The sequence below is a fragment of the Microplitis mediator genome, chromosome 9 (genome assembly GCF_029852145.1).
Source record: "Microplitis mediator isolate UGA2020A chromosome 9, iyMicMedi2.1, whole genome shotgun sequence".
Taxonomy (NCBI): domain Eukaryota; kingdom Metazoa; phylum Arthropoda; class Insecta; order Hymenoptera; family Braconidae; genus Microplitis; species Microplitis mediator.
The window spans coordinates 21224574-21236924 of NC_079977.1; the positions used below are offsets into that span (position 1 = coordinate 21224574).

The 12351-nt window shown below is 32.0% G+C and overlaps 1 protein-coding gene across 2 annotated transcripts in view; it reads right to left on the reverse strand.

Annotated features, from left to right (window-relative positions):
• Nucleotides 1–1258: 1258 nt before the first annotated feature.
• The window catches only part of LOC130674918 (uncharacterized), a 37439-nt gene continuing 26346 nt past the window's right edge, over nt 1259–12351 (reverse strand). Inside the window, exons 6-9 of one of the 2 annotated variants that reach the window (XM_057480372.1) lie at nt 9134–9177; nt 2884–2991; nt 1476–2756; nt 1259–1400 (exon numbers count right to left, since the gene is read on the reverse strand). In XM_057480372.1, coding sequence (XP_057336355.1) covers nt 1360–1400; nt 1476–2756; nt 2884–2991; nt 9134–9177 — 1474 coding nt within the window. In that variant the 3' untranslated portion in view covers nt 1259–1359. Of the gene's footprint in view, nt 2757–2883; nt 2992–9133; nt 9178–12351 lie in introns of both variants that reach the window. The other variant, XM_057480371.1, reaches the window with a different exon arrangement.

Consider the following 12351-nt stretch of genomic DNA (forward strand, 5'->3'; position numbering starts at 1 on the left):
TTTTACGACTTTTACATTTGCTTCTTCTGGCGAAACTAAGCTTCAGATTGGTTTCAAATTTGGTGTGTAGCTTATCAGATACTCGAGTAAAGTAGCTACCAAGTTTAAAAGTAATCAATCCAGTGGTTTCTTAAAACAGCCAATGGAACCAATTCCTGTTTTGAAAAGGCGTTTTTTAAATTTGTCATTTTTTCGGTTTATAATCAAACCAATTCGTAGATTGGCTCCAAATTTAGTGTGAATCTTTCTTTGACCTCAAACAGAAGTGCTGTAAAGTTGAGAAGTGATCGATCCAATAGTTTTGTTAAACAACCAAAAAAACCACATATTCAATTTTGAACCCGCCGTTTTAGACTTTTACATTTTTACGTCTTCTGACGAAACCAAGCTTTAGATTGGTTTAAAATTTGGTGTGTAGCTTCTCAGATACTCGAGTAAAGTAGCTACCAAGTTTAAAAGTAATCGATCCAGTGGTTTCTTAAAACAGCCAATTGAACCAATTCCCGTTTTGAAAAGGCGTTTTTCAAATTTGTCATTTTTTCGGTTTACAACCAAACCAATTCGTAGATTGGCTCCAAATTTGTTCCGCATGATTCCCAATGCTTAAATTAGCAGCCAATGGACCACTGGCTTAAGAATATTTCTTACCAGTGATTTGTAAAATAAATTTATCTCTTGATCATTAATTATTGTTCTTAACAAGACCGAGAGAAATTCAATGTCAGACTTAATGATTCACTTAACAATGGACGTGGTGTCCATTCCACTGACCTACGACCTAACCTAAACTCGCGTCAATTACCCATGACAGATTGACGTCTTAAAAGTAATAATAAAAAAATAAAAATAAAAACGGTCAATTACTCAGCTAATACTGTAACGTTAAGACGTGCAATAATAACCAATAATTCATTTTAAGATTACAAAATTTTGTAATTACGAAGGATGGAAAAGCCAATCTTGAAGGATAATTAGGCAATATCGCGAAGCAACGCTGATGTAGAACGTCAACCAGTTTTCTTATCCTCCCTTCACTTCTCCCCTCTACATCTCAACTCATCCCTTCACTCACTCACTCACTTATAAACTCTTTTACTCTCCTCTCTGGCTTATAGTAATTAGCTGGGAATCTACTTTCATCGAGGACGGCAGCAGCAATAGCTGCAGCCGTAAGGATCGAGGCAAATAACACGGGGATTCCCTCAGACAGACTAATAAATATTTAATACAAAATAGTTTACCATAAAATATATGTATATTTTATTTAAAAAAAAAAAAATAGATCAGAATTTACATAATTGCATTAAATTAATGTTAATAAATATACAGAATTATGTAATTTGTGTAAGTGTTAAATTGTTAATTGTCTAACCGAGATCGTTGACGTTTAGGTTGATGATCTAGAGGAATAGAATAAGAATTCAAATTATCGCTATCACTTAATTCTGGATTATCATAATTTATATCAAACTTACTTCGCCTTTTTCCTCCAACTGTAGTCCATTCGTCAGTCCTGTCAGGAGATTGTGACTGAGGTGGATTTCTCCATCTTGAAGGTATCGGAGGTGGAATGGGATATTGATCTGGGATTGAAAGTTTTTGCCCAAGAATAGGACGTTCTGGTGGCCCCAAGCGAGCTTCTGGCCCTAGATAAGTGCCCACTAGGTCGTCGGAGGATCGTAGTTTTGAAGAAACCGGATGGTCTGGATATTTTGGAGCTTCATGCGACCTGACGCCAGTAACTTTCGAAGCTGGAGTTATTTCAAAAGCCCCTGAAGGCGCCTGGAAGGTCTTGGAATGGATATTGTGGTGGCTCGAAGGACCTGGGTTGCTTGTCATGCGATTATGATATGATTTGAGGACTGGAGTAGGTATTGGCCAGTTTTTAGAAGGTACATGGGGTAATTGCAGTGATTTTGAAGGATGCAAACGTTCGGGATAGTGATTCAAGGAATCAGGATGGTTCGAAGGACCAAAGTTACTTTCTGGGTGACTGTGGTGTGATGTAACTCCTGGGGGAAGTGGTTCTTGGAAACTTTTAGCAGGCCTCGGAGGTACGTATACTGATTTGCTGGGATACGGACTTGCTGGAGGGTATTTTGGACCATCGGGATGGCTCGCAGGGCCAAAGTGACTTTCTGTGTGACTGTGATGTGATTTAACTCCAGGGGGAAGTGGTTCTTGGAAGCTTTTGGCAGACCTGGGAGGTATGTTTACTGATTTGTTAGGATACAGACTTGCGGGAGGGTATTTTGGACCATCGGGATGGCTCGAAGGACCACGATAACCATCCAAAGGACCTGGAAGTCTCTCTGGTGAATGTAGTATCGATCTAGGGACCCCTGGAGGTGGTAAATGATGCATAGGACCTAAGTAATGAGGTTCTGTAGGTCCAGTTTCTCTTTTATTTGAATCATAACGGTCATGTCTATCACGTCTATCAAAGTATGGCGGCCTTGATGAAAGTGAAGGATTTCTCCAACTATAAACATAATTTGGTCTACGAGAGTCTTCGCGTGATTTATGATAACGACCTTGAAAGGGATCACTAGGATGAACGGGAAGACGCCAATTTTTGGAAGATGGCCGATCTCGGTGTCTAAATTGATCTGACTTTTCTGTATGTGATGTGTCTGTATTATTTATTATATCTAACAAATCTTCAGATGTATTGATCCTTTCGTCCAGTTTACTGGTTTTCAGGTCGTCGGTATAGTTCTCGCGTTCAATTTTGTGACCACGGGCATCCTCGAAGGCTAAGGGCCAAAATTTTGATTATAAATCTTTACAATCACAACTAGACGAGGGATTGAACTTCGGTAACATCTTCAGCAAAATTTTCGCTATTTTCTGAGGAAAAATTACGGAAACTCAAAAACTTACCTTCGATAGCATCGATCACGTTCCAGCCTGATTGTTGAGCTAGATATCTGCAGACTAAATATCCCGTGCGATTGAGGCCGTGGGTACAGTGAACGCCTATAATTTCATCTGTAACCAAAAATTTGACGGGATCCTTAGAAAAATTTTATCTTGAATATTATTTTTTTTTTAATTAAGAATTGATTAACGCATCGCATATAAATATGAATAATAATAATAAAAATATAAAACTAGTGAAAGTAATTCAAGAAGGAAGTAGTCTTAGTTGTAGATGTACGAGGAAAAAATGCAGTTGTAATCTGAGAGTAGTCGTCGTTTATATGCCTCCGAGCCAGAGAGGACATTCTTATTATTCAGATATATATATATACATATAGTAATATCTTAAAACGCGAGGTCATCTTGTTGCTGTTGTTGTTGTTTTGCATGTCAGTAATTCATACTTTCATATGTATCACAAGCTACTACAGCTAAACTACGGGGACATTATTCTGAGAACACGTCAGCATCTAATGCATAATCTAGAGCAACGAAAAAAAAAAAAAAAAAATATTAATAACAAAATCATTTATTCAGCTCCTCATAATCCTTTTATCGCATTATTTATCTTGTTTTAAATTCATAGCAAGTTAGAAAATTAATTTTTTTTTCTTGAAATTCAATTATCGCGGCGCGGGAAATAATTGGATGGCTTGGATTTTTGTGACAATGGTTGGGTTTAGATAAAAAGTCATGAGGACCTTTTTTTGAGGGAATTTAATTTGCTACAAATTTATTTCTTATAGATTTTTTTTTATCTGCGATGGTTTCTACGTAATTTGAATTTGAAGTTAAAAAAATTGTTTTTGATGAAATTATATAAAAGTGGCCCATTTTCACCCTGTCTCGGTTTTTGGGTGTCAGTTTTTTTGTAGTCGGTCAAAAACAGACGAGTCTGGGACCATTAATTAGAAGGATTTTTTTAGAAAATCGGAAGGGGCTGAAAAGTTATTTTTGGAAGGTTTCAAAATTTGAAATTTTCGAGAACTGGGACTAAACTACGGGGCAGATTAGTTGGAAACTTGTTGTCTGAGGTTCTTCAGACTTGGATAGAAATGATCTACAGTTTGAAAGCATTTGGTCCGCTGGTTTTCGGAATGGCCAATGGAAGTCAAAAATCCGTTTTTGAAAAGGAGCTTTCGAAATTATAGTTTTTTGGGGATCGTAGCTGAACTAATCATCAGATTGGTTCAAAATTTGGTGTGTACATTCTTTGATACTCATATAAAATAGCTGCGAAGTTTCAAATCAATTGATAAATTAGTTTTTGAATAAATCAACGGAAGCTAGAATTCCATTTCAGAAAGGGCGCTTTTCGAAACTTACATTTTTATAGGTTACGACTAAACTAACTCTCAGATTGGTTTAAAATTTTGTGTGAATGTTTCTTGGACCTCAAACAGAAATGCTGTAAAGTTTAGAAGTGATTGATCCAATAGTTTTATTAAAGGACCAAAAAAACCACAAATTCGGTTTGAACCCGCCGTTTTATGACTTTTACATTTTTACGTCTTCTGACGAAACTAAGCTTCAGATTGGTTTCAAATTTGGTGTGTAGCTTCTCAGATACTCGAGTAAAGTAGCTACCAAGTTTAAAAGTAATCAATCCAGTGGTTTTTTAAAACAGCCAATGAAACCAAATCCCGTTTTGAAAAGGCGTTTTTTGAATTTGTCAATTTTTCGGTTTATACCCGAACCAATCTGTAAATTGGTCCCAAATTTGGTGCGCATGATTTCTTATGCTCAAATTAGAAGCCAATCGACCACTGGCTTTAGAATATTTCCTACTAGTCATTTGTGAAACTGAAAAGGGATTTTTCTCAATTTACTTACTTCTACATTAGTGCCTAAATTCCGATAGATAATATCGAGTCGTCAATGCCAGAAATAATTAGTAACAAATCCATAAGTCGATTTGAATTAATCGAGGCCTAAGAGCTAATTGATGACACCGCCTCCGCAATTTTGTACATTTGACTCCCGTTGAGCCGATACCGCGATACTATACTCAGCCCAGCGGGATATATGTATTTGCTGATTTTCTATACGGGTCTCTCGATATTCTGGTAATACACGATGGGTGGTCAAATGGATGAAGCTGAATAAAAATATACAAACACTGAAATGTAAGACGATAAGACCAACGAAAGTAGCACAAGTTATTCCCACATTATTCAACAAATCTCCATTAAATTACAGATATATTTATTTTTTTCATTCAATTTTTGTTTGTCTTATTAAAGATAACACAACATTTGGAATTAGACATTGAATTAGATAAGATAGTAAATTTAGTTAAATATTAAATTTAAAACTTGTGTCCAGTTTGACTACTGCAGAAAATACCAAAGTGCCCCGGGACGTAGTTAATGTGGCAACGTGATATATATGCAGCAAGAAAATGAGAAGGCGGTTTACAGGTTCAGTAGCTCAACAATTTTGTTGAGAAAGAAAAAAATAATAATACATATTCGAGAATATACAATATGTATTACGTTGTTGAAACGAGAAAACGTTAACGTCAAGCATTAAATCTCAAGAAATTAAGTATTGACAGCTGAGGGTTAAAAGATGAAATGTGTGTGAAGATAAAAATTAACTCAACGGAGAATGAGTTTTTATTAACGAGAACTTAACTACGAGAATTTTGAAACAAAGATCAGAATTTTAGCGTTAATAGTTTGAGAGATAAGTGGATTTTTATATATGCGGGCAGCACCCACCTTAGGCTTCTGCGGCAAATGAAACTATATAAAGGATATTGTTACTGAATGGATTGTGAATTGTAAGTAGAAATGGGTTTAACAGATCATGGGTTATTAGAGTAGACTAATTTATTTACTGTGGCAGCACAAGCCTTAGGCTCCTGCGGCAACTAACACTTTTTATTGCCTATTCTGACTGAAATTCCTACAATTTCACGATTAAAAGGAATATTAAAATCTTTTAAACAAAATAGAGTAGATAAACTTGCGTTAGTAGCATGAGCCATAGGCTTCTGCAGCAAACGAAACTTTATAAAGCTTATTTTTATTGAATAAATGGTGAGTTGTCAATGAAAACTGATTTTATTAGTGATGGGTTATTAAAACTAATTTATTTACGGTGGCAGCACGAGCCTTATGCTTCTGCGGCAAGAAACGTCTCTATTATTGATTATTTGTAAGCAATTATGATTTAGTATGCAAAAGAACGTTTTAATTTTAAAATAACAGACACATTGAATTGCATTGGCAGCGTCAGCCTTAGGCTTATGCAGCAACTTTGCACACTCTGTAACTTATGCTAACTAAAATAGCTACAATTTCACAGTATAACAGAATAGTAAAATTTTTAAGATAAAATGTAGCAGACAACTTCACGTTGGTAGCATTCGCCTTAGGCTTTTGAGGCAAGAGCATTTCAATTACTCGCTCTTCATTAATAAACTATCAATAATTTTTCTATGAAAATGAAAATTAATTTTCAAGCAAACGCGTCGAGTAAAAGCGAACTTATTCACTCATGTTGGCAGCACTAACCTTAGGCTCGTGCGGAAAAAATCTTATTTTCCAAACTTTTCTCTATTACACGCAAACTATTCGACATTTCTAGAAGATTTTTTTTTTATATTTTTCCGGCAGCCGCTGGCTATATAATACAGTAGTAAAATTTCGTATATCTATATATATATATATAAATAAAAAAGTAAACGAACAGAATATCACGCCCACGCGTATCCAACTGAGCGTACGCGCGAGTTGTTAATTATCTGACGCCGTTTATCAAACATATGAGAAGAAAGTTACTTGTAATACACCTTGGTGTCCTTATTCGATTAACGTTTATTATGTATGATATCGATTAGATTTTTTTTTTATTTATTTGAAAAAAAATTCATAAGTATATATATATGTATATAAATTTATTCATGATACAAAAATTTCAATTTCCCGGAAATAATTTCCATTGGGACGAATTTGTTAATGAGAAGGTTGAGAAATGTTTGGTGTTGTTAGAAATATATATATATATATATATAGATATATGTTTGTGTATATATATAGAATCTAAGTAGAGACTAATACATGTAAGAGAGGGGAAAAAAGGTGAAGGAGTTGAGTTATATTATTCTCGACGCATTCCAAGTCGGCGAAAGAGACAACTTGAGAAGGAATAATAAGAATGAGGATGAGAAATAAATATATGAGAAGATGGAGAAGGAGTTGGACCACCACTTAGCATTTATCAATGACCAACATGCTCAATATCGAGTATCTAGCGAGCTCAACCTCGAGAGTCCTCTCCAATAAAAAATACTTTTTAAAATAAAAAACTTTCCACTTTGAATTTAAGTAAATAAGTTCCTTTGTTTGCTGAGGGCAAACCATTGAGTTACCCATTGCTCAATGTTGTTTGTGATACATTTTTTTAGAATCCGCGGGATTTTTTAGTCGAGTTAATTTTTGGGCAAATGGAACACTAGAAGGGTATAGAGAGCGAAAATGTTGAAATTCGGGATTTCTGTAAGAGGGAAATTTTTGAAAAATTGGTGAATGGAGGTATTGAGGATCTAATTTTGAAAAAAGGGAGTGTGGGAATGATGAATGCAAAGTATCTATGAAGGTAAAGATGGTTAAATTTGGCAGAAGTCATTTTTCGCGGTTACGTTTTCAGAAGGCTCCAGGGCGCCTTTGGGGACTATTTGTTTCAATAGGAAGAGGTTTTATTCTTGTGGGGAAATTTTAGGGGAAGTTTCTAGGTGTCTTGGGGAATGTGGGAAAAAATTTTAAAGTCAATCTGGAGCTTAGTTTGGTCACGCGGCACAAAAATGTTAAAATCCGTAATTTCGGTTTTTGATAAATTTTTGAAATATCACTGAATAGAGGTATTGTGGTTCTGATTTTGAGGAAAGGGAGTGTAGGAATGACCAATGCAAAGTGTCTATGGATGTAGAAATGGTTCAATCTGGCTGGAGTCGTTTTTCGCGGTTACGTTTTCAAAAGGCTCCAGGGCGCCTTTGGGGACTATTTGTTTCAATGGGAAGGGGTTTTAATATTGCAGAGAAAATGTAGGAGAGGTTTCTAGGTGTCTCGGGGAATGTAGGAAAAAATTTTAAAGCCAAACTGAGTGTTAGTGTGGTAACGCGGCACAAAAATGTTAAAATCCGTAATTTCGGTTTTTGCTAAATTTTCATTAAAAATTTATTGAACTTGAATTATTGACTTTGTGGCTTCTCTACATCAGAAATCACGTAATTTAAAAACCAATAAATGATATTAATCTACTAAATAACAATCTTTATATTATTTCCCCAAATAAAATAATTCCCGCTCTTATTTAAATAAAAAAATGGCGATTTAACGTAAGAGTCTGCTCCGATGAACTAAAATCATTTTATTTAAAAGTTTATCTCCTTGTATTTAATAATCGCGTTTGTTTAAGCAAATAAAGAGTCTGGTATTTGACGGTCGGGAATCGGTCCCTCATTTCCCCGAGGCCATCCTCCAGTCCCATTATTTCCTTCCTCGATAATCAAACGCTCGCCGAATTGACGAAACATTCGAAACAAAACTTTTATTTTATAAACTACTTGTGTTACTCTGTCAGTAAACTTAAATTTCCTATAACCCCTTGTAATTTTCACGTTTTACAAATCCTGCCATTGAACTTTTGCAGTCACCTGCATTCAAATATCGCCAGTACCTCAACTTTTAAAATAAATATTTGTTATTGATTACAATATAAATATCATTCATAAGTATTCAAGCTCTTAAAAATCACGTACCAGTAACTCCATACACTCTATATATATGTATATATATATATATATTTGTACATATATGGATACAGTAGTTACTAACGTCAGTTGAAAATAAAATAATAATGTTTTACTTTCATGTTTCATTCCTTGGCTATATATATATATATATATATATATATATATATATATATATGTATATATATAACATAACACGTATATCGTGTTAGTACACGCATATATATAGTTAATGGTTATAATGGAGTGTAAGAGTAAATTGGAAGCACCAACAAAATAAAAACCATTCTCATATATTTATATGTGTATATATATATATATATGTATAGTACAGTCATACTAACAAGTATCGATACAATAGCATTTTAAATAACAAATTACCGATATTTTAACCGATAAATTACTTCGAGAAAATTATAATTTTTATATATTTCTATTTTTTTTTTTACTCACCATCTTTTGCTGACTCGACGAATGATTCCATTGCTCGGTAAAATCTGGAAAAATTAAGTCAATTTTTTTTTTTCAATGACAAAATTATGGGCATATTTGAATTTTTTTTTTTTTGATAAATTTTGGGGAAAATTGAGAAAAATTTTTGTAACTCTCCTGAAAAATTTAGTATTGTTGGGAATTTTATGATTTGGGAAAGTTGGGAAATGAGAGCAGCCTAAAAAAAAAATTTTTGATTGATGAAATTTGAGATCGCGAAGTTTTGAAATTTTGGAAAATTTTACTAATTATAAAAATTATTACTGAAATTAAAATTACACGCGAACTATCAAATTTACATAAAAATTCCTCATGACCTTTTTTGTAGAGAATTAAATTCTCTACAAAATTACTCCTCAGCATTTTCCTTCTATCTCTCATAATTTCCTCATAATTTTCCATTTAAATTTTCCAAACCAAAATTCACGACTGCAAATTTTTTACACCCCAACTTTCAAATCAAAATAACTTCCAAAATATCGAAGTTACTCCAAAATTCCTCAGGACCTTTTCTGTAGGAAATTAAATTCTCTACAAAATTAATCCCTACAATTTTTCTCTTATCTCCCATAGTTTCCCCACAATTTCCTCTCAAACTTTTCCATCTCCAAAATTTTGAGTATTTCCCTCAATTTTTTCCCGCTCCTTAAAACCAAAATAACTTTGAAAATAACAGAGTTACTCAAAAATTCCTCAGGACCTTTTTTACAGACAATTAAATTTCCTAAAAAATTTTCCTCATCCACTTGTCCCGTAACCGAACCCATGGCCAAGAATTTTCCAATTTTCCACAGAAACTCCAAAAAATTATCAAATTCCTGTTTCATTGAATAAAATTTGGACTCATCTGAGGCCGTAATTAAAAAAAAACCCGGGAAAAAAGTTTTAGGTTGGAGAGTAAAAATATGTTTTTTCCTCTGTATACATTTATATATAATACAGTTGGTTGTAAAGAAGATTCAAAGATAAAGAGCGCCAGTAATAATTCACAGGGGAGGTAACCCCTTATTTTTGAAAGCCAAAAAAAAATTTCCAACTTTTTTTTGACTCATTTTTCATTACTCCTCTACAATATAACATGCGTACAAATATATAGACGGCTTATTAACGAATTAACGCGAGTCGATAAATTATCGCGGGAATTTAAAGTCTTTTTTTTGCGATACCGCGCATTCTTCAGTGGAAGAAAAAAAATAAAATTGTAGACTAAATTTGTTTATTGGTTTTAATTTTTCTACGTCAGATATTTTTCTCCTATTAAAATCTATGGGGCCTGATCTATTCTATTGTAAAAAAAAAAATTGTTGTTACAAGTCAGAGCTACAGCAAACTCGCGGTCTAAATCATATTTTTTTTTTTAAAAAACCGCGTGACCCACGTGGCCTCTGCTCATTATTATCCTTTGAAACACCTGCCGCCAGAGTTCATTTCACGGTTACCATTCACACTTATTTAATGCTCTAATTAACCTTTTCATTTTTATCTCTATCATATATTTTTTTTTTTTTTTGGTTTTTTTTGGAAATTAAAATTTAAAAATTTTTTACGCGGTGACTTTGAATTAGAATTACGGGTTAACTATTGAGTTTATGTAAAAAGTGAAAGAGACCTTTTTTGTAGGAAATTTAATTTCCTACAAAAAAGGTCTCATACATTTTTTTCATATCTTTGATATTTTAGCCACAATTTCAAATATATATTAACTCATATTAATCTACTGTTTTTTTTATGAAGAAAATATTTTTATACATATATATATATATATATATATATATATATATATATATATATATATATATATATATATATATATATATATATATATATATATATATATATATATATATATATATCGATTACTAGAATTTCGATATATCGATAGAAAAAAAATTTTGAAATTAAAAAAAAATGACAATATCGCGACTCCAAAATTTTGATCAAATTTTAGTAGAAAAAAAAAAAAAAAAAAATTGCACGCGACCACACGTGTAACGGAATTTAAATAAACCTGCGCTACGTAAACGTCAATTTAGTTATAACTTTTTTTTCTCATACTTATTATAAATTTATATTTATAAAGACATTCACTTAATACAAATATATATAGACATATATATTTTATTTTAAAATCATAGACTCCGTGAAAGTTTAGGTTTCAAGAATTTTTATTATCGTCTTCAATCGTATCCACACATACAAATTTATTCCCCCTTCTACTCTTCTTAATACACACATGCCACCCCCCCCCCTTTTTTTACACACATGCACACACGTAGTGTAGAAAAATAAATAAATTCGTGATAAATTAATTCAAATTTTACAACTAAATTTATTCAATTTTATAGATATATATATATATATATATATATATATATATATATATATATATATATATATATATATATATATATATATATATATATGTGTGTGTGTGTAATTTTTGAAAATGCATTTCATTGATTGATTAATGATAGCATCGATTATACAGACACTTATTGATAAAAAATATGAAAAAAAAAAAATTAATTTTAATATTCAAATTTATACTGAATCAAATTAAATATAGATATATATATATATATATATATATATATTTGTTCGTCATTTTTCAAGTGGCGCCGCGGCGCTGTGCGTTCATTTTCTTTTTATTATTTTAAACTTATATATATATATATATATATATATATATATATATATATATATTTTCATTATTTTCAATATCGATAAATCATTTTTTTATTTTATATCAATGCATCTTCATTCTTATTATATTTATTATTATTAATACCAATTCATCGATAATAATAAAACTATCAGTTGGTTTAATTTATTTTATTATTTTTATTATTCAATAAATTTAAGGGATCCTGAGGTATTGATTCAGTATTTAAATCAACAAATTCATTTGGTTTTTTTTCGGAAATTATATCAACTCTATATACATATATATACATGAGTATATATATATATACTCATGTATATATATAACTAAAGAATTGAATTCTCTTTCAAATGAATACCCACATGATATATATTTATTCATAACTTTTCATAATTGATATAAATATTAAATGTGTGAGTAATTCGAATTTTTGAATTATTCGAAAATATTCGAAGAACTTGAAAATTTTCGAAATGTTTGTAAGTTTACGAACTATTCGAAAATTTTCGAATAGTTT